This window comes from Narcine bancroftii, chromosome 9 (assembly GCF_036971445.1).
Source record: "Narcine bancroftii isolate sNarBan1 chromosome 9, sNarBan1.hap1, whole genome shotgun sequence".
Taxonomy (NCBI): domain Eukaryota; kingdom Metazoa; phylum Chordata; class Chondrichthyes; order Torpediniformes; family Narcinidae; genus Narcine; species Narcine bancroftii.
Window position 1 is genome coordinate 81,679,958 of NC_091477.1, and position 27,856 is coordinate 81,707,813.

The 27,856-nt window shown below is 38.8% G+C and overlaps 1 protein-coding gene across 5 annotated transcripts in view; it reads left to right on the plus strand.

The window, feature by feature from the left end:
• LOC138742336 (SH2/SH3 adapter protein NCK1-like) overlaps nt 1–25,473 on the plus strand; it is a 158,331-nt gene extending 132,858 nt beyond the window's left edge. For 3 of the 5 annotated variants that reach the window (XM_069896617.1, XM_069896618.1, XM_069896620.1), the window contains 2 exons: nt 17,899–18,611; nt 23,490–25,473. In XM_069896617.1, the coding sequence (XP_069752718.1) occupies nt 17,899–18,611; nt 23,490–23,684 (908 nt within the window). In that variant the 3' untranslated portion in view covers nt 23,685–25,473. Of the gene's footprint in view, nt 1–15,367; nt 15,422–16,285; nt 16,391–17,898; nt 18,612–23,489 lie in introns of those variants that run through there. The other 2 variants (XM_069896621.1, XM_069896619.1) reach the window with 2 other exon arrangements.
• The last annotated feature ends 2,383 nt before the right edge of the window (nt 25,474–27,856 follow it).

Sequence of the window (27,856 nt, forward strand, 5' to 3'; positions counted from 1 at the left end):
CTTGCAACTGCTGCAACCGTGTCTGCCTGTCCCGCATCGGACTTGTCAGCCACAAACGAGCCTGCAGCTGACATGGACATTACCCCTCCATAAATCTTCGTCCGCGAAGCCAAGCCAAAGAAAGAAGAAAGAAGAAGAAGAAGACAATATTACACAAAATTATATAAATCAAAATTATTAGGAGATAAGAATGAAATGGAAGAATTTCTGTCAAATCTTGCACTTCCAAAATTAGAAGAGGGAGAAAAGGTAGAACTAGACACCCCCCCCCCCCCACCTTATAAGAGAAGAAATTGAAAACACCCTGGGTACCCTACAGGCTAATAAATCATCGGGGGAAGATGGATTCTCTCCAGAGTTTTACAGATAATTCAAATAATTGCTAATGCCCCTATTAATGGATGTTCTGGATGAAGCAGTGAAAGCATAAACTCTCCCGGAATCATTCTCAAACGCTATTATTATAGTACAACAACAAAAAATCCATTAAAGACTTTGTCATAGATACCAATTTCACTGTTAAATGCTGATTATAAAATGTTGGCTAATAGATTAGGACAATATCTACCAAAACTGATACATACAGACCAGATAGGATTTATTAAAGGAAGACATTCCTCAAATAGTCTAGGAAGGTTATTTAATATAATACATATGGCAAAATTTGAAAGGAATCAAAGTATTAAAGTTTCCCAGATGTGGAAAAAGCATTTGACCATTTGGAATGGCCCTTTCTATTTAAAAAAAATCTAAAAATTTGGCATAGGCAGAACATTTATAAACTGGATAAAATCTTTATATCATAAACCACAAGCTAAAATTATAACCTATAGTCAGATGTCAGCATTGTTCTTGAGTAGACAGGGATTCCCCCTGACCCCAGCACTTTTTATACGAGCGATTCAATCGCTAGCAGAGATAATAAGAAAAGATCCAGATTTAAAGGGCTTCAAAGTTGGACAAGAAGAACACAAAATTAGTCTATTCGCCGATGACATGCTATTTTACCTATCAGACCCTGTTAAATCTTTGGAAAATTGAAAAGAAACACAAGAAAAGTATGGAAGAGTATCTGATGCAAAATAAGTATGTACAAAACCGAGATAATGCCATTGACACAGAATGTGAAAGGTTTCAAAAAGGAAGTAAATTTTAATGGAAAACAGACGGAATAAAATATCTTGGAATAGCAACTGACAATATTCTACAGAATCTGTATAAATTAAATTATGTTCCTCTTTTGGGGAAGATAGAAAAAGAATTGCAGATTTAGAGATTTACTGATTACTTTAGTAGGAAGGGTTAATTGCATCAAAACACATGGGAATGTAGTGAATGGGAAAGGGAGAAGCAAAGGATTTTCTCTATATATGGAGTGTTAAATCACTAAAAAAAGATATAATCCCATACTAATACATATGATCAGAACGTGGCAGGAAATTAATGAATGTATAGGAAAAAAGTCGGGATATTAATAAAAGCTCCAGTATATAAAAATGTTATTGCCTTTGAACATGGGCATTAGAATATTGAAATTGTGTTATGACAAAGGAATAAGAAGTATTGAAGATTGTTACACAGAAGGAACTCTTATGAACAACTAAAACATAAATATGAAGTGGCCAATGGGACCTTCCATTGTTTTCTCCAGCTAAGATCATTCTTAAAAGAAAGATGGTGACCAAACTTGACCCCACCTGAAATTAGTGAAATAAAACAGATGATCTCGATGGGGAATGCACCCAAATTTATAACATAAATGTATTATGCTCTCCCAAGTGAACATGCAAAACCAGGTTTACAAAGATCAAGGGAAAAATTGGAGTCGGACTTGGGAGTAATAATCTCAGAAAGAAGCTGGTCAGATTGGTTTATGGACAGTATGACATCAATTATAAATTCAAGATATAAAGTAGTTCAGTGTAATTTTCTGCACCAGTTATATTTTACTCCCCAGACATTACAAAGATCAAAAGTAGAAGGTTCGGTGATGTGTTTCAGATGCGGGACTGAAATAGGAACCTTTCTACGTGCTACGTGGTCGTGCGTAAAAGTGAGACCATTTTGGCAAGATATCACAGAAAAATTAACCAGGATAACAGAAGTGACCATTGTGGGTGATTTTATTGAAATAAGCAACAAACTGACTAAATTTCATTTATAAAAATAGCACTGGCGGTAGCAAAAAAATGTATCATGATCACTTGGGAGTCCGACTCCCCTCTACTTGTAGCACAATGGACTGTGGAAATGAACAGCTGTGTACTTATCGAAAAAAAAACAATTTAAAGAATAAATATGACACTTCTGTAAAGATATGGCAGCCATGCCTGGACCACATAGAGGCCTAAATACAATAACAGAAAGGAATATATATGCTGATATTATACATATCCAAAAGTGATTTCCCCAATTGTATTCTATATATTTAAAGGATATGTAAGCTCTGGCAGTGTGTGCATCTGTATGTATAGAAGGGAATGTTTATTTTTTGTTGTTGTTTAAATAAAGTTAAATATATTGTGTTATTGGAGATTTTATGTATATTTCTGGAAAAAAAATCAAAAATAATATATTCAAAAAACCATTTACCTGCCTCAAAAACCATTAGCCTCATTGGGAAATACCTAAAGATATATTTATGGTGATTTACCACCACCACCATGATGGATATGCACAGTGAAAATTTAAGAGGTGTACCATTTAGCAGAGCAAAATGTCCTTCTTATTATATCATTTGTATTAGTGCTGAATCATTAACCAAGGATGTTAGACTTTGGTGCCTTTTATTTTAATCAGTCCAAGGTCAATAGAACAACTAAATGCATCAAATGTAAAACATTGATGGTAAAGGAAATGAGAACTCCTTCAACCAAGATTACACCTTCTTTGAAATCTAGAGTTCATTTATGAATTGGAGCTTTCTATCAAAATATCTTTGGAGTGATTCATTTTTTTGTGTTGTTTTAAATATGACAAATGTAATACCCATGAAGATAGACTTAATCTGATCAATGTGCTTACACTGTGGCACCCTAATTTGCAATAAAATAAAAAGATTTATGTGAAACTTCTCATTTATCGAACTTTTCTGTTCCGAGAAATCATTCTCCTACTATATTCTGTGCTTGGTGTGGTTGAAATTATTCCCCATTAACAGAAAGTCAAAATCCATATCACAACAGCAGCCTGAAAATAAAGTGAATACAGATGTGCTTGATCAGAAAGTTCCTGGTGTAAACCACCCATGGAATACTAACATTCCAAACATCGTTATTCAAAGTTTATAAATTTTAAATGTCAAATCTTTCCATCTGGCCAGATTTTCTTTTCTGTTACTGTCGATAAAGCGAGCTTTGTTCACTCTTTCCTCCCAGGAAGGTGTGCTGTGTTTGTATGTTGTGTTTGCTGAGGAAAATCGAGAGGAAAGAGTGAGGCTGACTTGCACACAGCTTGTCTGATATCATCTATTGGCAAGTTCTGACTTAATGTAGTCACATCCTTGATTGGAAGTTATTATTCATGCCTTTGTATTTTGCCAACCCAGACTTGAGGCCAAATGCATTGTGGCTGCTCAGCAAGCACAAATTCCACGGCAAGTTGCAGGGAACCATCTGCAATATCATGTTATTCTGTAGCTCCTTTATTTAAAATTGAACAGTTTTGAGTCTGAGGCTTCTAAGAACAGACAAATATCTGGAAAGATATTTTCTCCATGACATCTTTCTGCAATTGTGTGCTGTGGTCACTTGGGTTAAATCTCTGCACTCTTCATGCAATTGTGAATGAATGTTTCCTGTTTTTGCACATCTTGTTTTAAGTGGCATAATTTAAAAATTATTCATTGAGACACATTGAAATGAGGATGAAGAATTCTGTGCCTGGGTCTTCATATCAGTTTGTAAAATGTGCTTTTCTAATTATAGTTATGATGCACCCTTTGGAGCTAAATTTATTTTTACTTGTGCTCTAGACAATGTGGATGTCATGGAGAAATTTGTATGATCCTTTTATTCCTGACCGACATGGAAAGGGAGGTAAAAATTCAGTGCATTTGCCTCCCAGTCATGTTGTTGCATGTTTCACTGGTGAACTATTGAATCTGACAAAAAGAATAACCAAAGAAAATTTAATTTTTTTTACACACAGCTAACCAAGTATTCCCTGACTGAGAACTATCTTTTTTCTCCATGGTTGGTCTTCAGTATTTTCCATTTGTGTCTCTTTATACAATGGGTCCATTTAAGACTTGGAAAGGAAATTATCCATATTGTGTGTTGATGAGCAAATCATCATTATATAGTCTTGAATTTGTTGTGCATGAGATCTTCAATGTGCTGCAAGCCAGTATTCTAATGCTTCCTTACAAATAAATGCTCCATTGTTGAGTTAGCAAAGTCAAAATGCCTTTTGAAGTTTTTTCAATAGTTGTGAAAGGGCATTTTTTTTTTAAAAAAAGCTTCAATTTGGTGTGCACACATACTGCCTGCATTGTTGCGAGGATTTCCTGTTTATTTCCCACTATCTGCATCTAGCATATTTCAATTTTGCACCTGTACAATCTTCAGTCTAGCTATCATAATTACAATGACGAGATCCTAAATTTTCTGTATATTAGAATTTAATTTCAGTTGTTTTTTTTTGTTAAGCTAACGATCAGTCGCCAAATTAAGATAAGCCTTCGAGATGGGAATTAAAAGGTTCAATGAGACTACTTTGAAGAAACAGCAGAGTTCTCTATGATGGGCTTTTCTTTATCCCTTTGCAAATCAGTTATTTGGTTATTTTTCCCATGAAGGCACAAGGGAAAGTACTAAACTGGTCAAAGTATTTGATGAACATTGAAGACATTAAATATTGTTTTTTAAAATTTAACCTTGGTGTTTGACTATCCTATGACATTAACATCTGTCTGAAGCTACTGTCATTTCTGCATATTTCAGAACTTATTATCATGAACAGAAACAAAATTCACTGTTTTGTGGAGCATCACACAGTGCCAGTATAAACCACCTTATAAAATAAATGTTCAAAAAATGGTGGAAGAAAAAGTCAAACTGAGGCAGTGTCTGTGGTTCATTGCTGATTCAGGAATCTGATGGCAGAGGGAAAGGAACTGTCCTTGTGCTGCTGAGTGCTCGTCTTCAGGCGTCTGTAGGTTTTTCCCCAAAGGTAACAGAGTGAAGGGGGCATGGCCTGGGTGGTGGGTTGAAGATAGAGGCTGCTTTCTTAAGACCCCGCCTCTCGTAGATGTCCTCGATAGGATGGTGTTCGTGACGTCGCAGGCCGAGTTAACAACCCTCTGGAGTTTTTTTTTCTTCTCCTGAGTGTTAGTCCCTCCATACCAGACACTGATGCAATCAACCAGAATGGTCTCCACCGTATACCTATGGAGATTTTTGAGCATCTTTGGCGGCATACCAAATCTCAAACACCTAACAAACTATAGCTGCTGGCGTGCTTTCTTCATGAAGAAGGTGGCTTCTTCTTCCAGCATTCTCTTTTGTTTCTGATTGTCAGGAACTGTTGTGTTCTGCACCTCACAATTCCAACATGGTCTTTTGTGTATTCTTAATCTAACTGTATTCAATCATCATTTAACGAGATGACAGTGAAAACACCACAACACCCTTTGTCTTCACCCCGTCATGGGAATGCCCAGCTTTCTGCCCCTCTTTGCAGTTTTGACCAGAAATGTTAAGTTCCCTCGTACAGATTCCACCTGACCTACTAATTTTTTTTCAGCTTTTTCTACCTTTAATTTAGACTTCCAGCATATGTTTTATATTTACAATTTTGATCAATATTCTTACTGTAAAAATAAAAATTAGTTACCTCATATTTTGAGAAATTTAAGAATTTTCATCTGGACCAAAAGGTGAATTTTCTTGTTCTATCCATAACTTCTGCTTTGTATGTTAGATCTAGACTTAATTTGGTAATATTGAGGAAAAGTCTTTTAATAAAAAGATGTGCTTGGATTCATTTGAGATACACAAAGTAAGTATTGGTAAATTTGCACCATTGAGCCCATGTTCAAGCAAGAAATGATGGACATTAGGCAACTCTTGTTGGGTTGGTGGTATGGGATGTTGGACATTCAGAGTGAAGAAAATATTGTGTGGATGGGAAGAGATGGATAAATTGAGAAACCAGAATGACCACAGGGGATTTGTTCAGCTCAGAATACCATGACTAAAAGGAAAAATGTCATTTGGAAAATATAGGAACAAGGGAAGGAAAAAGAGGCGAGGAGGATGAGCGAAACTTCAAATCTCTTTGAAGGAGGATCAGGATTTATGTGCTGTCTTTGAGAACATTAGGATTTGCAGGGAAGAAATCTAAGGACTTGTATCAGGACACCCAGATAACCAAGTATCATCTTTTCAGTCAACTTTACTCCACAGATAAAAAAAAACAATTAATTGAAGTTCCAAGAAGACACATCCACTGCATTTCTGGTAATGATGCAACTGTTAACAAAATACTTTCAAAGATTATTGTGATGTAAACAACCTGATTACCTTGTCAGTGAATTATAAAACTTTTATAGTAGAAGCAGCTCCTTGCCTCCAGTTGAATATATTTGCAACAGCAAAGTTTATTGATGCATGAATGATGGCTCATGTCCTTGTCTTACTTTCCTCTTCCAAATTATGGGGTATAAGAGTAGGGAAAAAGCGTTTGACAAGTACATCCAGTTGCTTTAACAATGTAACCTACTTCACACTTGCATATGTGTCTTGATCTGTTGCAAATCCAGTTTAGAACATTTTGGTTTGTATTGAATTTTGTTCTTTCATTGAAGAATTCTCTCACTGAATGTCTTCTGACAGGAGCAGGGCAGCATGGAGTTTGGCAAACATGAATTGGTTTGCAATCTTCCCTAAAGCTCTATCGCAGCAGCCCCTGCTCACAGAAGCTCCGGGATGAGTTTGATTGAAGGCATCAAATTGGTTATTGTGCACCTGTGCTGTTGATTTTTTTTGCAGTTGTAATTTAAATTCCACATCTGGTTTTACTTATAAGCATGCTGAGAAAAATTGTAGTTTTAATAAGTTGTAGCGAATTGGACCAAAACCATAATCATACTCTTCAACTGCCATAATACCATGTAAAAGTTGATCCCCTACATTTAGGAAAAATTCTCTCACTGCAGGCCAGAGCTCCCAATACCCTGATCGCGAACTTGCGACTCGGCCCCAGAGGCCAGAGCTCCTGATGCCTTTAACATGGATTTCCCACCAGGTTCTGGCTGCCCACTGACCAGAACTCCCAAGAAAGCAAATACTGACCGCAGTCCCGACTATCCCCATACCAGTGTCCATGTCAAATCCCTCGCCAGTACCCACGTCAACTTCAAGGCTGACATCGCTGCTGGATTTCACAGACTCTCCCCCACTCCCACCACCTCTCCTTGGCCTTCCCTATCCCTTCACACCTCTCCCTACTCAACCTCCATCTCTTCCTTTGATCTCCCCTTTTTTCCTAACCCCAACCCCCAGCCCTTTGTTTTTACATAGTGTCTGCAGACATTTTTGCTTTAATCTTGTAGTTTTTGCTACTTGGTTGGACGTGTGTTTTGATGGGTGGACTTTAGAATTAATGAATTAATTCATTGAATTAATTCTAAAATTAATGAATTAATTAATACTTTAATTCATTTTACTTTTGTTCATTCATTTAGAGATCATTTGAATGTCTGGTAATGATCCTAGTGTGAATTTCAGTCCCTCAAATATAGCTTCCATGTAATAGTCAACCCATAAATTTAACATTGTAGATGGTCTAGAAAATTTGACTTTTTGAGTATATATGGTAGATCATTGAGAGTTCATTTGGTTTCAAAATTTAGCTGATTACTTTTGATGGAACTTGGTGCTTCAGGAAAATGTGAAAATGATTGAGATGACTTTTTGTTAAATGTCATTCTAATACAGTCTTTCAATTGTACTTGTTTTGTATCAGGAATTAGCACACATTTGAGAAAACTTGTTGTCTTGGGGAAAGCTTGTCATGTCACCATTAAGTGATAATGACACCAACTGATTTAAAATTTGTGATCTGCAAGGATTGCGGAGGATAGGGTTCATTCTTATAATGTGATTGTTTTTCTGACTAGTGATGTTCTCGTTTAGCTTCCAAGACTCAGAGTGGAGTGAATGGTTTTTGGCCAATATCTGATAGAATTTATTTTCTACAACACAACATTGCTAGTGTGGATATTTGCAATCTATAGACCAAAGAAATCAGATTTCAAAGTGCTTTCTCTCAGATTTGTCTCATTGAAACAAATCTGATTTTCTTTCTGGTGTCACCACTTAATATTGGAGATTAAAATGTGCAGGTTGAGACAGTGGTCATTGTTTTCCAAGTAATTTTACCAAGTGCACTTCTTGTCTTCAACACAGCCTGCCTTTACCCATCCATCCATTTTGTGCTGTCTTGTTGTAGTATAATGAATTGAGCTGAGAAAAATGCTGATTCACTTCTGAGCTAAATTAGATAGTTGCTGGGCAACTATAGCAAAATTCTAGTATACAGTGAATGGTAAATACTGTATGCGCTTTATGTGCTAGTGTTCTGGTTGGTACATCTAAAATTAGATTCATTATTTCAAATAATTTATTCCCATGATGGCAAAGATGTATATGAATGATGTTAAAGTACATTAAAGGAAGAAAAGAATGAATAAAATCTACTCTCGGACAGCTGTTGAACCTGGATACATGAGTCGACTTGCCTGGCTCATGTTCAGGTTTTAAAGCCGTGCTTCGTGTCAAGGTACAAAATGTACAGCAAAACGACAAAGTACAAAACACAGATTTTATTGAGTCAGCCTGTGGGAATGAGCAATATTAGAGGCCGGTAGGCAAGGTCACCTCACTTAATACTATTGAACCTCATTCAAAGAATCCAGTTAACGGGTACAATATTTAAGGACCATTTTTGCATACAAATTAGAGTTACCTCTGTGAAAGTATTGTTACAAGTTAAGGCATTAAAGTTAGTATTTACATATTTCTAAAGATAGGTAAATGATTGACGTCAATTGGCTTTTTACATGTTAAAATTAAAGGATATGAATTTGTACCATGTATAATGGAAGCAGTCTGGAAAGCTGCTTGAAATAAAAGGTCATTTCATGCCAGGCCTCTGCCTGGAGGCCAGCTACAAGCGCAGATGGAAAACTTAAAACTTATCTTTCATAGAGCAGCCCTCTGGATCCATAGCACCACCCATTATAAATACACAGAAGAGCAAAGATAGTCTTCCTTACCCATAATCCCCCACGCAGCTGGAACTGCCCTGTTTCCCAGAACAGTTCCAGCTGTATGGGGAAATTATGGGTAGGGAAGATGGCCATTGCTTTGTCACGTTTTGAGCCACAGAGCAGCCCTAAAAGCCGGCTATCACAGCCCACACCAGCAGCTACCGCCGCCCCCCCTCTCCGCCGCTGACCCGACAGCTCACAACCATTGCCCCTGCCTTGATGGGGTCATCAAGGAAGGGGTGTGAGTGGGGAGATGGGTCGCAGGCTGATGGCATCATCAGCCTGCCCCTAACCAGCTGCTTGCAGCAGCTGTCCATTCAGGTCAGGCAGCGGAGGGTTGGATTCAGCACCTTGGAGCCAGCCACGGGATATTCAGAAAGGTAAATTTCTAGACGCAAGGGCAGAGAACCTCCACCTTTATAGTCGGGCATTTTCCTTGCTTGAAAGGGCCTATATCGTGATTTCCATGCTCTGTGCCTTAGTTCCAGTTATTCATCAACACTTGCAAATGCCAGTTCCAACCTAAACAAAAAGCCATCGAAACCAGCAATAGGGAGGGAAGAGGCTAGTTTGAAGTTCTGTGAAGCCTAGGTCTTATGGTGCCTTCAGTGTGGCGATGCACATCCTGTAGCTTTTGACAGCTAGATCGCATCTGACAAGTAGTGGAGTCAATCAGCCATATTTGGGTAGGAAGCCAATTTATGAATGGGAGCCTGTTGGACAAGTAGTGGAATTGATCAGCAAAGCATTTAGTGTCTTTGTGTTAAAGACGTTATGTATTCTAGAGCCGGGGGTACTGTGATTACTTTGAGATGATCAGGGCAGAAGAGCTAATCAATTCTAATTTCCTGTCTGGAATATTCCTTGGCTTAAAACTTCTCTTCCTTTCAACCTATTCTTTGGAAGCCTATGACTTTATTTCTGTTACAGTTGAAAATCTGTGCTGGTTTTCTTATAATTGATATTTCTAGATAAGCTATAAACACAAGCTTCTGCACAGGGTGTTATATAGTCAAGATAATGCGAGCTATTTTGTAACTGTAGTGCACCACTGTGGGCGTATGTATATATGTGTGTGTAAACAGTTTCCTGAGATGGTGGAAGACATCAGTAAGTTAAGTCTCTTTTGTTATTTGAATCTTGCATCTCTAAGTTATTTAAGAAGCCTCCCAAGAGACAAAATGTGGGGGCAGTGGTAAAAGAGAGCAGGAACAAAGCCATACAATTGATTGTAAGTCATTGAAAGATGAAGGGGAAGAAGAGGGAATAAAAATTACTGGAAAAAAATGGCTGGAGCCAAAACAGTTCACCCAATGATGGTCTGGGAGGCTGAAGACATTGTTAAATCATTTAAAACTTTTCATAAGTGCAATTTAGCATTCAAAAGTTATTTTAAAAATGCCACAGCAGAGGAGAAAGTCAGTTATATACTTCTCTGGACAGGCGAGCAAGGCCTTGACTTAATATCTGCGAGCTTAACAGAGGAGGAGAAAAAATGATCCAGAGCAGATATTTACAAAGTTTGCTTCTCACCTTGAACCTAGGTCTAATCATAGAACTAAATGCTATGGATTTCAAGGCTTAATGCAAGAGACTGATGAAACTGTTGATAACTTCCTCACGAGACTAAAAATTGTTGATGCAAAATGCAGATTTAAGGATATAGATCAACTAATATGGGGAAGTGTCCATCCTGAAGTGCAAAAGTCTCTTATAGGGAAGGATAGCTTGAAGCTGGCTGAAGCTATAGATACAGCCAGAGTCTTCGAAGCCACGAGGATGCAAATGAAATCCCTAACTATGCAGACTTACCCACAGCAAAGGAAAGGAAGGGTTGATGCTATAAAGAACACAATCAGAAAAGTGCAAACCGACCCCCCCCCCCCAAGATCTGCAAGAAGTGTGGCAGACACTACCTCTTCGATGACCGAAACAAATGCCCCATGTACGATTCTGAATGTGGGGTCTGTGGTAAAGCAAATGACCGGGGGAAGATGTACATCTGGTATGAAGTAAACCATAATGCCAATGAAGAAAAAAGACAAGATGATGATTCACTACATAAAAGGAATCAATAATGAAGACTCTGACACCCAGATACTGAACTTGGAATTCATATACCTTCACAAGTTATCAGATGAGATGAAAGAACGAAGAGAGTTGCACACAAGGATTCAAATACAGAAGCTGGATACTGATCACAAAACAACATTCTTCCACTCAGACTCTACCGCCTGATGTTCCCATAGAACATAAAGAAAGGGTATCCAAAAGACAGTGCATTGGAAACAGCAAATGCCACATTAACGGCCTATGGTGGACCCATGATCAAGCAGCTAGGGAGAGCTAAGATCAATGGCTGCCATAAGGGGTAAAAAGCGTCCTCTGTACCTTCTATGTGGTAGACACAGACGGACCAGCAATTCTAGGTCTGGATAGCTGTCAGAAGTTGTGGTTCATCTGTCAATTATGAGATCCAGACAAAGAAGATATCCAAAAGGATCAACAGAAACAACAAAAATAGGAAATGATTTCCTCAGAAGTACCTGTCAGGTCATGGCACACAGTGGGAGCAGACTTATCCACCGAGAATCAAGATAAGTATTTAATAGTGGCCTGTTACTACTCAGTTTACACTCAGGCCTTTCACCCTTTTGATGAATGGAAACAATCACCTCAGAAATGAGAGTGCTCCTTTCTGAACAAGAAGTACCCAAGCAAGTAATATGTAACAATGGAACACAGTTCACGTCACAAGAATTCAGAAAGCTGGCTCAAGAGTATGGGTTTGTTATCACTACATAATCCCCATACTACCCCAAAGGTCATGGGTTCATTGAAAGACAAGTGCAAACTGTGAAACACACACTAGTTGAGTGTTGCGAGACAAAAGACCTGTCCCTAGCTCTTCTATCATTGCAAGCTGACAATAGGGAGGGAAGTGCTGACATGAAGTCCCCAGCTGAACTTCTAAATGGCAAGAGATATAAAACAAATCTGCCAAGCAAAATACACCCTCCAGAAGACCAGGAGAAGACCAGAAGAAGACTGGCTCACATGCAAGAAGAAGGACGCCAGCATTATAACAAACAGGCACAAACATTGCCAGAACTCTTCAGAGGGCAGCATGTGCATACTCAAGAGCCGATGTTGAAAACATAAACCCTAGCAAAGAAGCTGAGACACCAAGATCATACATTGTCGAGACAAGGTCTGGCAATCAGCTGAGGAGGAACAGAATTCACATCTGGCCAACACAAGATATGATGAATTAGAAAGCTTTAATACCAGCAAAGCCTGCAACACCAACATCAAGGGAGATATCAAGTGAAGAGACTACAACCACCAATACCGAAACATCAACACAGCAGTTGTTAGGTGAATTACAACAAGCTATATCACCTACACATGTACCAGCAACACAGAGCCCAATGATCGCAGCCAAATCCACAAGATGGCGAAGCAACATACTGCCGCCAGTATGATATCGATAAGAACTATTTAAAAATAGTTGTGTAAATAAACTAGTGTACGAGTTCAGTTACTTAAGTTGCACTGGAAAGAAAGTGATAAAGAACAGTAATTTTTTCTTTATCTTGAAGGAGGGAGGTTATATAGTCAGGATAGTGTGAACTATTTTGTAACCGTGTAAGAATACACCTTTCTCACTGCAGTAACTGTGGTGCAGCACTGTGGGGCGTATGTATACGAGTGTGTAAACAGTTTCCTGAGATAGTGGAAGACATCAATAAGTAAAGTCTCTTGTTATTTGATTCTTGTTATTTGATTCTTTAAGATTTGTTTCCTCCCTCTTCTACGATGCAAACTGAATGAGGCAATGCAGCTTTTACAATGATTTTTCACATTGAAATTGATGGCAGTTAAAATCCATCAAAATGTGTCAGCTAATTTTGCATGCAAGCACCACTCCTAATCCCATGCGTCGGCTCTGATCCCTATCCCTTTATTTATCTACGTATTCAACTGTTGATGTGGTATCTACACTAATTGCTCATGCGAAAGATTCCATATCTACTTTAAATAAAAAAATTCAATCATCTAACCTCAATCATTTGCACAACTTTGGTTCAGGATCCTGCAAACAGATCTGATGTTTCATATTATGTCCTATATCTTTTTGTGCACCGTAGCCTTTAGTCTGATCACTCTGCTTAAAAACTGCCAGTGGAATTATTTAAGTCTTCATCTTTTGTACCAAATGGCTTCCAAGTGGACTTGCATTAATGCAGTGGAGAAAATAGAGTTGAAACAAATTTTAATCACTGTGCAAACAAAGCCTTCCAATAGGAAAAAGTTCATATCCCACTTCACTGATATAGTCCTAATACAAATGTTGTTTCCATGCAAAACCTGTTTAGATGTCCTACAATATAATCATAAACCTGATTTGACACATATAATATATATTGTAGTCAATAGCTGTCCCTTCTAATAGATTTTATTTGATGCACATGATTACTTGTAACCAAGGCAATTCATTTCCTTGTATAATTTTTTTTTAGACATGCAGTACGGTAACAGTCCATTTTGGCCCACAAGCCCCTGCTGCCCAACTAACCTACAACCCCTAGATCGTTTTTGAATGTTGGGTGGAAACCGGAGCTCCCGGGGAAAGAATGTATAAACTCCATGCAGAAATTGTGGGATTGGAACCCCAGTCCTGATTGCTGGTGCTGTAACAGTGTCACGCTAACCGTTCTGCCCTGAGAGTAATTATTATCATGTGTGTGTTTTTTGATGCTTGTTACAGCTGAGATAATTCCTTGGAAGTAGGGTCATGCTACAATGCTTAATGATCATCAGTGGGTCTTCTGCTCTTTGGGTATATCCTGTTTTTCTCCCCCCACCCCCCCCCCCAAGAGGAAATGTGTGTTGTGCATCCAATTCTTGTATATTCTGACCACCACCCCCCCCCCCCCCATCAAAATGGTGCACTGAATTTGAGGCAGGATCTGCGTGACCTTTAAATTTTTTTTTTAAAAAGTGACAAAATGTGAGAACTGGATTTTGAATGTGACTTTACTGGAATTTCTATGAACAAAATAAACACAAAATATTTTATGAACATGACATTCATGCCGCATTGTTTTGCAATATTTTATGATGAAATTGATAGCTGAAGTTCTGGAATCTGCAGGTTCGCAGGCATGGGAGTGTAGTTGAGGTTTGGGTGGATAGAGGTTTTGGAAACTGATTCATCTGCAATTTAACTGGGTAATAAACCTCAAGACTTCCTAGGATTTTTTTATTGCACGATGTTGAACTTCCATAAAAATCTTGATTTCCTTTGTTTGGGCCCTTGCCTAACAACCCAGCTATGTTTAGAATTTGTGCTGGTAAAATGGTACATGCATTCACATACCACCAGATGGTAATTAATAGAAGGTCAGATTGATTTCTATATTTGGAGAGATGGCATACAGCCTCAACACATTAGGACAGTATATGAATAGCAATGACAGATTTTTATTCCAATATTTTGGTTAGATATGCACAGTGTGGTGATCACTTCAGGGCTTTAATGTTACCTTGTGCATGAAGAATCTAATGTTTTCTGTACTTGAGGCTGTCATTCATTGCAAAAATTACCACATGTCTCAACACAGGCACAATACTGTATTTTGTAACTTGTATGTGCGAATGTTAAACAGCTATGTTTGTAATATAAATTTAAAAATGCATCAGTGAATAGGGAAGTGAATCATTTCCTGTCTGAAGATTCTGTGAATCTACTGAATATCTTCTAATTGAGAATTTCAACCACACGGAATTTTACTGTTCAAACGTCTTTGAACGTGTCCAATTTTGTTTTAGAGGTCTCACGATGATGACTTCAAGGAAACATTGAATTTCTGCCTGAATTTTCAGTATCCCCCAAATAAAGACCAACATTCTAAATAAATATTTAAAAAGTACAAATCAAATGTGCAACTTGAACTTGCATAATGCAAAGCTGACCACTTAATATGAAACCTTAAACTTGTGCCTGTGATGACTCGTTTGGTTTGTTGTAACCAAGGGTGTGTTCTCTATATTTCTTTCATCACATCTCAATCAACTTTTCCAATGCAGACACTGGAGAAATCAAATTTGCAGATGTTGGGTTTGAAAAGTTAGGATGTGCAGGTATGTGAAGATGTATATAAAAATTTATGCGGTAAATGTATTAGATATGGTGCAAGTTTAAAATGTAGTTCCAATGTCATTTCTGAAGCAATAAATGATGTCTAAAGATGTTCATCGGACAGGGCACTGCATACTGGAGAAGTGACTAATGGTGTTGCATGTCCAGAATGTTGATGCGGCAATTGTCTGCAATTTTAATCACTTGCCCAGCGGAAAAAATGTAATGAAACTTTAAAGGGCACAGAAAAGATTTGCGAGAGCTGGGCAAGTATATGTGAATTATAAGGAGAACCTGCATAGACTGTGACTTTTGTTTCTGGACGGTAGGAGGCTTGGGGGTGGGAGGAACCTTACTGAAATTTATGAAATTGTGAGGAGCATAGATAAGGTAAATTAGTCCAAATCAGGGTAGTCTAAATCTAGAGGGCATAGATTTAAGGTGAGGGGTGAAAGATTTAAAAGGGACTTGAGGGGTGCACAGAGGGTGGCAGATACATGAAACCAGCTTACCAGAGGAAATGGTAAAAGCAGTGACATTTGTAAATGTTCAAAAGACATTAAGACAGATACATAAATAGGAATGGTTGATGGGAATATGGGCCAAACACTGTTAGATGGGACGGGCTTGGTTGGCATGGACTAGTGAGGTCAAAAGATCTGTTTCTGTGCTGTAGAACTATGACTCGAGTAAAGTGTACTTTATTCAAATGTCTTTATGTATGAAAGTCTTGTGAAAATATTTTTTACCTCATATGTTGCATTGTTCCAGAAGGAACCTGTTTAAATGTGGCAGGAGTAAATGATGTTTTGTATTCTTTCTGTGGGTAATCAAAAATCATTTTAAAATGTCTATTGTGTTCTCAGTTACTCATTGATTCCAAAGAACTGGGGCGTCAAATCTCCTAGAAGTTCTGTACATTTGCTGTTCATCTTGCGTTCTCGTGGAAATTGTGAAGATGGAGAAAGAAGGTTAAAATGTTAAGAAAAGTTGCAGCATGGGTTGGGTCTAAGACTGCAAAGTTTTTAATGGAAAGAGCAAGAAGTAATACTAAGTTTATTTTAAGAGCTGATGAGTTGTAGAAGTACAAGCTGGGGAAAAAAAAAACTCCAGAAGCAATATGTTAATATGCTTTTCTCTTCTTCTTCCACTTCTTTCTGTTCTTCTTCTTCCTCTGGATTGACCATCTGTTGTTTCCTTGTTTTCTTTTTACCCTCTTCTTTCTTGTTGTCATTATTGTCTGCGTTCTGCACCTGCTGCTGTGCTGCAGGTGTCTCTCTCAGCTGTGGAGATCAACTCCGCAGCTGTTCCCCCCTCCCGTCAGTGTGGTTTTTTTTCATGAGCGGTTGCGCACTTTTACTTGGCTCTGCGAGCCATTTTTATAGTCCCAAGCCCGGGACTTCCACTGACCTGAGGGAGCGGGCTTCTCTCTCCACGGCGGGCCTCTTCGTACAGGTAAGGCCTTCACCTTCTTCTTCCGACGTCTTTCCTTCTTCTTTTCTTCCCGTTGTTTTTGGTTTTTCTTTCTTCGCTGCCATTTTCTCCACACTTTTACTTTCACTTTGTTTTGGTTTTTATGTTTGTGCCTTTGCTTTTTCTCTATCTTTTTTTAACTTTTCTGGAGAGGGCTGGAGTTCCCCTACCGGCCACTACTCCATCACGTGACTCCTCAATATGTTAATATGCTTGATTGGAACATCAGTGACAGAAGGAATGGGCAAAATTTCAAATGTTACTAAATTGTTGAATCATTAACCACTCTGGTGATTTGGACATTTAATGAAATAATTATACCCTTGGCACCCAGAGGATGAAAGGCTGAGAGTTGCAGCAGAGCAGTTTTTGACCTGGACGAATAAATGTACAAACGGTGCATTGTGTACATCAATTAGTTCAAGCATAAGCTAACACAGGACTTGGTTATAAATGATTAACTTTTATCAAGCTTTGCAAAATGCAAACAATTAAATATGTAAAATTTATATTAAATATATAAAATGGAAGCAATTGAAAATTATTTAAAACTGGATGCTGTCAATGGAATTTTCTATTTGAAATTGGTAAATTTGGTTTAAAACTTTATGCCATTGGTTTTATTCCAAAAGCCATTGTCCTGGACCCAACTTCCTAAGTCTGACTGTTCCTCCCATTAATGATTCTTCATTTTAATCAGTTGCGTGTGCGACCACTTGCCTATCCTGATGGAATTTCAGGAAAATAATACTTTGTTAAAATATTTCCAATTCGGTCTGATCAATTGTAGAATTATTTTCAATTTCAAACTGAGCAGTACTTATTCAGTTGTTTAAAGTACATGAAAATGCAGTTGATGTTTCTGTGAAATAGTGCTTGGGATCTTTCTTTCATGTACACACCGTAGTCTTGCAGTCATGTTTGATATGTAACTTGGCATGATTTTAGTTTTCTTGAGTTTGGTTTCTTGGCCCATGCAATAACAGTAGTCTTTTATTTCTTCAAGGAATTGGAAAAGTGAAACGGAAACCAAGCATTCGAGACACAGCGTCCAATGCAGATACTGATGGTTATGTTGATAATGGTGAACGGTTGTACGACCTGAATGCTCCTGCTTATGTGAAATTCAACTACACGGCAGAGAGGGATGATGAACTTTCGTTGGTTAAAGGGACCAAAGTTACTGTCATGGAAAAATGTAGCGATGGATGGTGGAGGGGGAGTTATAATGGACAAACTGGTTGGTTTCCTTCAAATTATGTCATGGAAGAACCAGAGGGCACTGCTATAGAACCTGTGGGCTCATTAACAGAGAGACTAGCAGTTGTAATTAATGCACACAATGCTAAAGTATTGCATGTTGTGCAGGCACTGTATCCATTCAGCTCATCCAATGAGGAGGAGCTTAATTTTGAGAAGGGAGAGGTGATGGATGTAATTGAGAAACCAGAAAATGATCCAGAATGGTGGAAATGCAGGAAAGCTGATGGGCAAGTAGGACTGGTGCCAAAGAACTATGTGAATATTGTACCGACGTCGCCACCGGCCAATAGTGTTGGCCCAACCCCACCTCGATGTGACTACATAGGAGCAGCAACTACTGGCAGGTTTGCTGGCAGTCCGTGGTATTATGGAAAGATTACAAGGCATCAGGGAGAAATGGCTCTGAATGAAAGAGGAGTCGATGGAGATTTCATAATTCGAGACAGCGAGTCATCAGTAAGTTATGCTTTAATTTTTTTTTTACTTTAGACATGCAGCATGATTACAGGCCATTTCGGCCCTTGAGCCCATGCCACACAATTACACCCAATCAACCCAGCGTATTTCAAACAGTGGAAGGAAACCGGAGTCCCCAGGGAAAGCTCATGCAGACACGGGGAGAGCATACCAACTCCTTATAGACAGCGTGGAATTCAAACCCCAGTTCTGTAGCAGCATTGCGACAAACCACTACGCTAGCCATTTTAAATCACGGTGTTATAATAATCCGAGCATGGTCCATGGCTGTGATTTTTTACATTTAATTACAATGTAATCACTTTTGATTTGTCATCTGAAACTGATTGTGAAAGATGAGGTTTTACTGTGTGTGTGTGCATAAATTATTTAGTTCCCAATTTGAGTCTTGCTGACTTAACTGAATCTATTAACATTTTACCAGATTACATCACAAACCACATTTTGTATACTGATGTTTTAATGCACATCCTTTCTTTTCCCAATGCTGACATACAATGTAATAGTATTGACACATTTTGTTTCCTCTTAGTGAATTGTATCATGTCAACAAAATAGTTCAGTTGAAATATTTTATTTTTTATTGACATACACAGTCATCAGTTAATATAGAACATAAGAAATAGGGGCAGGAGTAGGCCATATGGCCCGTTGAGCCTGCTGCCATTCAATAAGATCATGGTTGACCTGATCATTGACTCAACTCCACTTTTTGACTGCGAGATTGTGAAATTTTATTTCCTCTCTTGATTATTGCCTTATTTCACAATGTGCCAAAGTTGATAAGGGTGGTGGAAGTAGGGGAACCCTTGGGATGCAGTGATTATAATATGATAAAATTTGCCCTGCAGTTTGAGAGATAGAAACTAAAATTCAGAGGCGTCAGTGGAATAAAAGAGACTACAGAGGTATGTTGAGAGGAACTGGCAGAAGTTGATTGGAAAGGCACACTAGCAAGGAGAATAGCAAAGCTGCAATGGTTGAGGCTTCTGGTGAGAAATAAAGAAGGTGGAGGACAGATATATTCCAAAAAAAGAAATAGTGTATATACTCGTATAATTGAAAATTTTTGACCCTTTTTTCAGGCCAAAAAAGGTAGGATTAGCCTTTATACTGGTCAAATGTTTGACCAAACGTACCTGCATTGTTCAAGGTGTCAGGAGCTCAGATGATAGCAGGGACCAGGTGGTAAGTCCATGATCGGGAGTTCAGATGGGCAGGCAGCCAGGGCGATTATCTGCAGTCAGGCGGCCCGTGCAAGGATCCACGGTAGGGAGCTCCAGTGGGTGGACAGCCAGGACGAGGGTCTGCTGTTGGAATGCTAGGAGGTCCGGTGGGTGGACGGCTGGGGTGAGGGTCTGCTGTTGGTATGCTGGGAGTTCTGGTAGATGGACGGCTGGGGCCAAAATTCAAGGGTGGGGGTGGGGGGGTTGACTTTTACCTAGTCAATTTTTGGGCTTAAAATGGGAAGGGGGGGGTCAACGATTACATGGTATCGACAATTACACAAATATATATGGTATTTGAATGGAAAATTGACACAACTGTGGGTGATGAGGTCAAAGCCAAAATAAATGCAAAAGAAAGGGCAGACAAGGAAGCAAAAATTAGTGGGAAGATAGAGGACGGAGAAGCTTTTAAAAATGCATAGAAGGCAACTAAGAAAGTAATTAGGAAGGAAAAGATAAACTGGAGGCCTGTGACTAGTGCTGTGTCTCAGGGAACAGTGCTGGACCAGATGTTTGTCATCTCTATCAATGATTTGAATGAAAGAGGTAAATTGGATCAACAAGGTTGCAGATGACACTAAGACTAGAGGCAATGTGGACAGAGAAGAAGGTTTTCAAAGCTTGCAGAGGGACCTGGACCAGATGGAAAAATTGGCTGAAAAATGACAGGCGGAATTTAATGCAGATAAGTGTGAGTTGTTGCATTTTGGAAGGACAAGCCAAGAAAGGACATACACTGTAAATGGTCACCTAACAGGAAATATATCATTAAGATAGAAAGAGTGCAGAGAAAATTACTAGGATATTGCCAGGACTTCAGGAACTGTTTCAGGATAAGGTTAAACAGGTTAGGACTTTATTCCCTGGGGCATAGAAGAATGAGGGGAAATTTCAGAGGTATTTAAAATTATGAAGGGCATAGACAGAGTAAATGTAGGTAGGCTTTTTCCACTGAGGGTAGGTGAGATACAAACCAGAGAACAAGGGTTAAGAGTGAAAGGGGAAATGTTTAGGGGGAACATGAGGAGGAACTTCTTTACACAGAGAGTGGTGGGAGTGTGGAATGAAGAGTGGTGGGAGTGTGGAATGATCTTCCAGCTGAAGTGGAGAATGAGGGCTCAATTTTAACATTTAAGGGAAATTTGGACAGATACATGGATGGGAGAGGTATGGACTGGGTGCAAGTCAATGGGATGAGGCAATAAAAATGGTTTTGGCACAGTCGAGAAGGGCTGAAGAGGCCTGTTTCTGTGCTGTAATGTTCTATGAAAGAAGTAGCTATGGATATAGTGGAGGCATTGGTCATCCAAGCATCTGTAGATTCTGGCATGGTTCTGGAGGATTGAAAAATTACAAAGGCGACTTTAGTATTTAAAAAGGGAGGGAGTCAACAGAAAGGAAATTTTAGAATTTTTGCCTAACTTTGGTGGTTGGGAATTCGTTAGAGTCAATTGTCAAATATGAGGTAATGGAGTACCTGGAGGTGCATGATAAGATAGGCTGAAGTCAGCATGGTTTCCTTCATGGAAAATCTTACCTGACAAACCTACTGAATATTTTTGAGGACACCACAAACAGACTAGACCAAGGACATGCAGTGGATGTTGCATATTTGGACTATCAATAGGCCTTTAACCAGATGCCACACATGAGGCTGCTTAACAAGATGAGAGCCCAAGGAATTACAGGAAACGTGTCAGTATGGGTAGAGTATTGGCTGATCGTCAGGGATCGGAGAGTGGGAATAAAGGTATCCGATTCTGGTTAGCTACGAGTTACCAGTGATGTTCTGAAGGGATCTCTGTTATGGCCACTTATTTTTGTTGTATGTTAATGATTTGGATTGTGAAATACATGGCTTTCAGGCTAAGTTTGCAGATGATAGAAAGATAGTGGAGGGATAGATAGTGATAAGGAACAGAGGCTATAGAGAGACAGAGGAGGAGAATGGGCAAAGAAGTGACATTGATGGAAAGTGTATGTTCATGTATTTTGGCGGAAGGAATAAAAGGACCGGCTATCATTTGGATGGGGAAAGAATTCAGAAGTGCAAAGGGACTTGGGAGTCCTCATGCAGGATTTCCTAAAGTTTGGCGTCCAGGTTGAGTTTGGTGTGAAGAAGATGAATGCAATGTTGACATTCACATCTAGAGGAATAGGCTTTAAGAGCAAGGATGTGATGTTGAGGCTTTATAAGGCACTGGTGAGGCCTCACTTGGAGTACGGGGTCCAGTTTTGTGCTTTATTCTTAAATAAAGAATGCCAAGATTAGAGAGGTTTCAGAGAAAATTCACAAGAATGATTCCTGGAAAGAGGTGATTAGCATATGAGGAATATTCAACCGCCCTTGACCTGTACTCCTTGGAGTTCAGAAAAATGAGATGGAATCTGAAAGAAGCACTTTGAAAGGCCTGGATTGAGTACAGGTGGCAAAGTTGTTTCCCATTGGGGGGGGGGGGGGGGGGGGGGTGGGGCGGGGGGGGAGTCCATGACAAGAGGGCACAACTTCAGGAATTAAGATGTGGAGAAATTTCTTTGGCTAGAGAGTGGTGAGCCTTTGGAGTTTGCTGCCGCAGGTGGCCCAGTCATTGGGTGTACAGGTAGACCCCGACATAGAAGGGGTTTGGTTCTGAGACTTGCATCGCAAGTAGAAATTATCAAAAATTGGGGTCTGCCTGTACAAGTAGCACATTGCCTTGTCCCTGCTGAGAGGCTGACGTCCCTGCTGCTGCCGGAAGCCTGAGGAGGTGCCAGGTAACTAGGGGCAGTGGCGTCACCTTGCAACCTACTTTGTGATTTGAAATACATGAGCAGTTTGCCATCACGCGCTCTCTCTCTCTCTCTCTCTCTCTCTCTCTCTCTCTCCCCCTCAATCTCACTCTCCCTTCAATCTCTTTCCCCCTTCAATTTCTCTCCCCCTTCAATTTCTCTCCCCCTTCAATCTCTCTCCCCCTTCAATCTCTCTCCCCCCTTCAATCTCTCTTCCCCCCCTTCAATCTCTCTTCCCCCCCTTCAATCTCTCTTCCCCCCTTCAATCTCTCTTCCCCCCCTTCAATCTCTCTTCCCCCCCTTCAATCTCTCTTCCCCCCCTTCAATCTCTCTTCCCCCCCCTTCAATCTTTCTTCCCCCCCTTTAATCTCTCTCCCCCCCCTTCAATCTCTCTCCCTCCCCAGTGATGGCAATCTGACAATGTTTCAAATCACTTTTTTATTTAAAAAAAAGGTATCGAGTCCGTAAAAGCACATCTCCTTGATGGTCACTATAATAGGAGCACTGAAATATTGACAATTGAGGGGATAGTGGCAATGGGAACCAACCACGTTGATACAGGTAGTACCCGACTTGATGCAATAGTGAATTTGATCACCGTAACTTCAAAATGTCATAAGTCAGGGTCTATCTGTATTTAAGGCAGAGATTGATGGGTATCTTAGTTGTCAGGCTACCAAATGTTATGGGATGAAGACAGGGAAGCAGGGGTGGGTGGGGGAATGTTTCAACTCATGATGAATGGCCACTTCTGCTCCTTGATCTCGTAATACTCGGTGATGTGATTGTGCAGTAAAAGATAGAAGCACAAAAATATTTAAAAACCTAATCAAACTTTCCTTTTCTATCTCTTTCACAGCCCAATGACTTCTCTGTGTCCTTGAAAGCTCAAAATAAAAATAAGCACTTCAAGGTACAGTTGAAGCAAGGCCTCTACTGTATTGGACAACGAAAGTTTGACAGCATGGAAGATTTAGTGGAACATTACAAAAAGGCACCAATTTTCACAAGTGAACACGGCGAGAAATTGTTTTTGGTTAAGCCTTTATCTTAATGGAGGAGGGAAAATCCATTGAACTGGATTGTTCTTGAGGTTTAAAAAAAACAGTGGAGGCAAGAAAAATCTTAAGGAAATATGAATTTAACGGCAATAATGAGCTAAAACAACAGATCAGCTGTTAATTTTTCAACTTTAGATATTGTCCCATTTAGATTATACTGCAGTTTAATTTTCAATAGCTTTTCTTGTAATTTGTTTGTGCCTTGCTTTGGTAGAATTGCTCAGTGTGAATATACTGCCCTCAGTTGTCATTTATCAACAGTTGCTTCTAATTTCTTCAATGATCTTGAATCTTTAAATTTCACCTAAGTGGCAGCAAAGTGTTTATTTCTCACTGCAGATCTTCAATCATTTCTGTGCTTTAGAACCTTGTTGACTAGATTGTAACGTGTGAGATTTGAAATTTTTGTGTATTGTGCAATTGCAATATTCATTTGCCTTTTCTGTTATTTACAAGTAAGTTCAATCAGCTGTGATTTAATTGGGTCTGAGTTCTATTGGGAGCAAGTTGTATCTGAATAAATGTTACACGATGAGATCATACCAGATTTTGCCTTACAATATTTCAACGCAAAGGTGGTGTATAGCTACTGTAATTGTATATCCATATATATTATAATATATACAAAAATTTACAGTTAAAACACACTTGGTAAATCCTGCAATGGCAAGTGACTTCAATAATACCTATTAAAATGTTTAAAATTTATTTTGATCTTATTTAACTCCTCGGTTGTTTGTAACTGAACTGCTTTGAATTGTTCTGCTCTCATTGATAATAGGCTTTATTTTAAAGTTTCTTTTATATTTGTTCATATTAAAGATACACAGTACATTTTGCTATTAATTTTGTCAGCTGTAAATTATAACACAATTTCACAGATATTCTGCTGTTGCCTGATGATATCCAATTTTTATTTGTCATGAATCAGTATATTTGCATAACTGTTGAGCAGTGCATCTATCATTGTATGTAGGCTACTAACTGTTGTACTGTGAGGAAAGGGAGGGATGATCACAGCCAAATGACTCAGACGTGAATATGATAACACACAACTTATGTACTACACATCACTTTATAGCATCGCTAGAAAACTTGTGTCTGAGTTGTCAGAAATTTGAATGATATTATTTATCTTTAATTTATATTTCAAGCTCATCCCATGGTTATCAGATTCATTCAAAGCAGTAGTATATTTCTGTACTGTTTTTAAAATGTCATAAATAACAGAAATTATACCCAAGGATCAAGGAGCAAAATGTTGTACTTTGTCCTGTGTAATTTAAAGACCAGAGGTCAGAATCTTGTTGGAAATGCAAAGAAATGAAATGATACAACAGCACATACTGACACAAATTTCTAAAGCATTGGTTCTCCAGTATAGGGAATTTACGGGAACCCATAATGAGTGCTATTGGATTGTATTTTTATATATTAAATTTGAGTCAACCCCAGGTTTCTGAGCCCTGGTCTTTTGATGTTCATTATTGTAATCCTGTAGAAAGAAAAATTGTTGAACATATTGGTCTTCGGGTGTGTAAACTCAAAGCCATTCACATATCATTTCTAATCTACTCTTTTGTATTGAAGTTGCTTTATCATATGCATATATCCCTCTTCTAAATGTTGAAAATAACTGTTAAGAAAGCATAAGATACTGTGAAGTCTTTTTATTTGCTCTTTAATGCAGCAAATATCCTACATGCTTTTAGCATCTTATTTCCAAGTATGATTGTGTTCAATTATTATAAAATCCAATAAAGTTTCTAAGTCGTCTCCTAATATTAGTTTCTGGTATTTTCCTGAATTTCCCTTAGACTTTTTAGTTTTAACTTGTTAAGGCCTTATCGGTGGATTTTTTTAAAAAAAGGCAGATGAAGTAAGGGCACTGGAAGTATAGATGCAATAATGAGTGGCTGTTGGATTGGCAGCTTATTATGCATGGATACTTATTTTTCAGATGGAAAAGAGAAATTTAAAAAAAATAGCAAAAGCAGTAGCCATTTTGGTTGAGGAAGCATCTTTTGGGAGAATAAATCTGTTAGAAGGAATGTGACCAAAGAGGATGAACAACAAAAGAATCAAGGGTAGATTCTAGTTTAGAACTGCAAAATAATTCTAAGTTGATTAAAGGGGTGACGAATGTGCCTTTTTCAGTGAGGGCAGCAATAAGATTTCAATGAAAGATGCCAAAGTAATAAGAAAGAATATGGTCTATCTAAAAGATGTTGATGGGTCAATTTATGAATTGGAATTGTGGATTTTTTTTAAACCAGCATGTAAACAAGCCTCATAAGAGGTGGAGAATTTCTGGATTTAGTTTTGGAAGGTGGAAGGGGTGTCAACAGGGGAGCATTTTGTTGTGATCATAATTCAATTTTAATATGTTCGTAGAAAAGGAGAAAGTCACAATCGATACTGAACATTGCTCTACTGAGAAGTGATTTAGTGAAAATTGATTGCAAACAAGATAAATTGATGTTAGATGATTGGGGGCATTAAGAGAAAGATTCAGGGTAACTTTAAAAAGCTGAAACAGAAAAACAGTGAAACTGCCAATCTTGTAAGACCCATAGATGCTGGAGGTGCAGGGACAAAAGGGGGGAAAAAAGAGGAAGCACACATCAGTCACGGGAAATCTTCAAGAGTATGCAAAGTATAAGAATAAAACAAGAAATGAAATTTGGATATCAAAAGGAATTTATGGTAAAAATTGTGTGAATAAAATAAAATTCAATAATATGCTACAAATGTATAAAGAACAACCAGATAACTAAAGAGAAGGACCATCGTTGTTTCAAATGACTAACTTCTTGTGGTGTGTTGAGAATGTAGGTAACGTCGCAGATGATTTTCTTTGGTGACTCAAGTGCAATGTGATGTTAAATGAATTTAGAATCACTCTTTGAGCATCTTCCTCCCATCAATAAGTATTAAGGAGTTTGTCATTGACAATGGATACATCTCAGAAGAGAACAGGGCAAAATAAAATTTGATTTGGGTATCTCCAATCAAGAAGCGTTTGAGCGTTCACTGATGGAAGGAAGGCTCGTTAACCAGAGGGCATATTTGTAATGAGATGATCAAAAGAACAAAATCAAAACCGAGTGGTTAAGCACTAAAATGTGAAGTCTGGCAGAATAATGGATATGGGCTCAATAATGACTATGTACAATAAAAGTTGAAGAATGGGAAAGAATCACTTGTATGAATAAACCAAAACAAGCAGATGTCAGAATATAGTTCATTTGGAAATTGCTTAACCTTCTGTTGAATTGACTGGTTTAATTGTGCATAATGTGTTTATAGATCCTAACAATTTATTTCAAATTATTAAACAATAAAAATATTTGGACAACCCTGATTTCTTGGAGAAGAATGTTAATTGAGAAATGTAATGTTTTTTCTGCATTTTCTGTTTTAATTTCCAGTATCATTTCTTTTTAATCATATTGTTGATCAGAATTTGAGATTTTGTAATTGACAGTTCCTAAATGTGTTATTGTTTTTTCATTTGTATATTTTAAATATATTTGTGATTTACTGTTACCAAGCCGATTGATCCTGTTTGAATAATGAATCGACTACCATAGGCAGCATTGGGAGTGTTTCTGGAATCTATTAATGACAGCAGAACGTTGAAATAAAAACGAAGGTGTATCATCTTAGTCTATACGCCGCTGGTCCGGTGGGAAGGCGCAGCACGGCGGCCGGCGCCCCCATCGCCAGGCGGGGAGCCCCAATCTTCCCTCCGGCGTCCCGACTCCATCTGCAGCTCCAAGAAATGCTGTGCCACTGGGGTTCCGGGCACTGGGAAGCGGCCTTGGCTTCCCCTGACACCGGCCAGGCCGCGCTGCGGTGGGGGGGGGGGTGGGCGGGGGAACACGTCAGCGTGTTTATAAAACCACCCACCACTACTTTTCAAGGACCAGGATTTTTCTCTCTCTCTCTCACCCTGGGACACAGCGGCCAGCGGACCACCTCTAATACATTTTTGATATGATCTTGCGGGCCAAATTTGGCCCGCGGGCCAGAGTTTGACATGTGTGCTCTTTACCATTCTCATGCCACACCTTCAATCATGGTTAATTCTATAATCGTAAAGGTTTCCCTCCCTATTAGTAAGTGGGCTTGAGCAATAATCCAGCAAATATCCTGTGATTCC